Source organism: Telmatherina bonti (genome assembly GCF_933228915.1).
Source record: "Telmatherina bonti genome assembly, chromosome: 14".
Lineage (NCBI taxonomy): Eukaryota > Metazoa > Chordata > Actinopteri > Atheriniformes > Telmatherinidae > Telmatherina > Telmatherina bonti.
Window position 1 is genome coordinate 28483809 of NC_136612.1, and position 3855 is coordinate 28487663.

At 42.5% G+C, this 3855-nt stretch overlaps 1 protein-coding gene across 1 annotated transcript; it reads right to left on the reverse strand.

Moving 5' to 3' along the window:
• Nucleotides 1-2287: 2287 nt before the first annotated feature.
• On the reverse strand, nucleotides 2288-3462 carry LOC306766013 (neurogenic differentiation factor 2-like; the record flags this gene model as incomplete). Its single annotated transcript, XM_079253587.1, has 1 exon — nucleotides 2288-3462. Exon 1 carries the CDS (start codon nucleotides 3413-3415, stop codon nucleotides 2288-2290), a length of 1128 nt encoding a protein of 375 aa, XP_079109713.1. The 5' UTR covers nucleotides 3416-3462.
• Nucleotides 3463-3855: the final 393 nt, after the last annotated feature.

Sequence of the window (3855 nt, forward strand, 5' to 3'; positions counted from 1 at the left end):
GTCCCCTACACTGTGCGCGCGCTCGCGTGTGGTTGGACAGCAGCAGTATCAAACATTAATGTATTTAAGGTTTTTTCATTTTTTTTTTATTTTTTTTATCCGTTTTGCACTTTGAAGTGTATAAAGGTAATTTATGTTCAGTTTTATTTAGAAACACAAAAAAGAACCATGTGAGCACTTTGTCCTGCTGTAGTTTATTAAATGTATTATTGGCTGTAAATGTGAAGTAACAAGTGCAGACATCGACTTTGAAGCCCCAAATGATAATATACACTTCTTTTTTTTTTTTTTTTTTTTAAATAAAAATTGTATTCAACCTTTTTTTCGTCAGCACCATCAGAGCTGCATTTCCTCCTGTTATATCAGTGGTAAAAAACAATTTCGATAACAGGAGTAAAACTTAAACATTAAATCTGCAGCTAAATCACCACTAATGTCAGGAATGCACGAGACATCGAAAGGAATTTCAATAAAACAAGTTTGATTTTAGTGCGTTTTATGGACTAAATGCGTAATGCACCAATGAGCTTTGGTTTGGAAAAGAGATTTAGCCTTTTTTAAAAACAAAACAAAACAACAACAAAAAAACCCTCTAAACCAGCTTCTAAAGATGTCGATATATGACTAAACACATCCCGTGAACCAGACGGCGGGTCAAGGAGCTTCCGTGATGCTGAAACAGGTTTATCCACTTGCCATGTTAACTTGGCGACCGAGAAGGCAACCACACCAAAGACCTGCCTACACCAGAGTCACCTCGTAGATTCTGACTTATTCTGAATGTTCAGCTAACATCCACTTAATTTCTTGCTGGCAGTTCAAACTAGAATTCACTTTCAAGAAGCTGCCTTTGAAAATGCAATCTGTTTAATCCAAAAGTTAAGCTTTGGCATCGTTTCCCTTTATCGGGGAGGAATGCAACACTGCTTTCTCCCTCCTGTCCTGTTTTATAAGATAAAGGCCCCGAAGCTCAGAGGGGGCTCCTGCAGGTTGTGGCACCAGGCCCGGTCAGACCCACAAAGTGCTGCTGGCTATGCTTTCTGAGATGTAGCCTACTTTGCATGAAAGTCAAACACTTTCATTTCTACAGACAAGTGATGGGGAATGTGCAGGTGTGTGTTTAATAATAACAATAAAAACAAATAAAGAAACTCGTTTATATGTTATTTTATTTGACCACACAGTTGGTTGAATACAAAGTTAAAAGACTTGATTTTAATGAAAAAAAAAAAATCAGTAACACAGGGTTCCTTTCATTTTCAGGGACTATAAACATTAATTACAAAAAAGCAACACAATAAATACGTGCAATAATAATAATAATAATAATGGATTGGGAAAAGAAAATTTTAAACTAAAATTGAACAATAAATTAAAATACAGTGCAATTGCTTAATTCAAAGAATATAAATAAATAAATATATAAATAAATAAATAAAATAAATATGAAAATGTTTGAACTAGCATACTTCAATGCATTTTTTTTCAAAGAAGATTTTGGCCAAGAACTTTTTTTTTTTTTTTTTTAATTTTTTTAATCAGATTTTCGATGTCAAATCCAATGTGTGTGTGTGTGTGTGTTTGAATGTGTGGCTCAACAGTGCTAATTGAGAATACAGTGCTTTTCTCGGATTTGCTGCCTGATTTTGTGGTTTCGTTGGGTTTTGCATAGATCCTAAACGACTGATTCACTGGCAAACTCTTCATCTGAAAACACCCCAACTTGCACAATTTTTCAGAGTTCAGCATTTCCCTCTGCATTCATTTAGATTCCTTTGTTAGAAATACATGCCTAAATAAATGCATTTTTGCCTTTGCCTATGTACGTGTGTGCATGTGTGTGTGTGTTATTTTATTTCAAATTTCTGTTGAAAATCACCATCAATGTCAAGGTGATGCTGTAGCCAGTGATGTAGTGGGATATGAAGAGGTGTGTAAACTTCCAAATGCAAACAACCACCAATACAAACACAAATCACACATGACGAATATCAACAATTTCAAATCCCTTTGTCCTCAAAGGTCATGATATGATTTGTCTATCAAATCCCCAAGAGATATATCTCACTCAGATAATGGTTTGTTTTTATTGCGCAAAATCCGATCAAGGTGGCCCTCCACTACATCCCTGACTAAAGCAACAGATTTCAGACTAAACAGATTAAAAGAAAAAACACTTAAGACAGCGACTGAGAGATTTTTTTTCCCCCAGGATTCCTGGCTTGTCCAGAAGTGTTCCGTGGAGAGATTGTTGTTAGCAAGGGGACGAGCGATGAGGGCCCCTCTCTTAATTGTGAAAAAACGCGTTCAGCTCGTCATACACGGGGGCCCTGTCGTGGTGTAAGTGCATGTCATGGTAAGGCAGGACGTTTTCAGAGTGAATGCCGCTCCGGGTCCCTGAAGAGCCAAACACCAGGTTGTGAGCCCCGGTGGATCTGGAGCCAGGCAGGCCGGAGTAATGCATAGAGTAGTGGTATCCCTTCTCGTTGTCGGGGGACGCGGAGCCTTGGTGCTTAAGGGAAAAGTTGCCATTGATGCACAAGGGTGGGCTGAGAGGCCCCTCATACTCAGGGCTGTTATACTCAGGGGACCCGCTCCCACCATACAGTGTGTCGTAAGCAGAGCAGTAACCGTGCGTCCTCAGTGGATGCGAGTTCGAGCCCGGTTGGCAGTGAGGGCTGGACAGGCGCGCGCACTGGTATGGGTAAGAATGCATGGAGAAAGAGCCAGAGCCATACCTGCCCCCTTCCTGACACTGCTGCTCAGTGAGGAAGTTACGGGAGTTCAGCTGCAGACATCCCGCCACCAGATTGGTTGTGGGTTGGGAGAGTCCCTTACACAACGTCTGCACGTAGGACACGAGGTCAGGCCTTTTCCCAGAGCGCAGTATCTCCGACAAGGCCCAAATATAGTTTTTGGCCAACCGCAGCGTCTCGATTTTCGAGAGTTTTTGCGTTTTGGAGTAGCATGGCACCACTTTACGCAGATTGTCAAGCGCAGAGTTCAGGTCGTGCATGCGGGTCCGCTCTCTGGCATTGGCTTTTATCCGCCGCATCCTGGAGCGCTCAATCCGGGCCTGGGTCATTTTGCGCTTCTTAGGGCCTCTTTTCTTGGGCCTCTCTCCTTCCGTATCCTCCCCATCGTCCTCTTCATCCACCTCGTCGTCCTCATCGTCTTCCCCTGCGTGCTCGGAGTGCGTCCGACTGCTTCCTCTCAGATCTGAGGCGTCCATGTCGTCTTGGGTGTCGTGTTCCTCATCTTTGATCTTGTTGTCCTCGCTGTCGCTGTCTTCCGCCCAGGCAGAGTATTTTTGGACGTCGGGAAGAAGCGAGGGGTCACTGAAAAGCCTCGTCAACATTGTTGCTCTGCAGAGGGAGAGAGAGAAAAAAAATAAATCCAGACTCAGGCCACACATGCATTGTCACCATGGCATGACACATGGCAGGACTCGAGCTATGACGCATTTTAATATCGGACCTATAAAATATAATTTCCATTTCACAGAATTCAGTTTGCTATTTTATTTTTTTTTAACCCCACACCATCTCCTAAAAATATTGTTAAAAAACAAACCAAAACAGAAATCAGCTCTATAGTTTTCCGCTGAGTTACAACCAGACAGAAAGCCATTTAATTCCCTGCTGTCATCCGTGTGCCCTGTCGCGTCCTCTCGCAGCGGGTCCCAGTGGCCACATTACAGGTCCCATGGGGGCCCCACTTTCACTCCTCCTCACCCCCATATACTTCTGGCTGCATTCCAGCACTATTCATCCACACCGTGCACCTCTCCTCAGAGAAGGCAAAGGGGGCTTTTATTTAATTAATAGGCTGGAACTCAGTTTAAAGTCTCTCTGA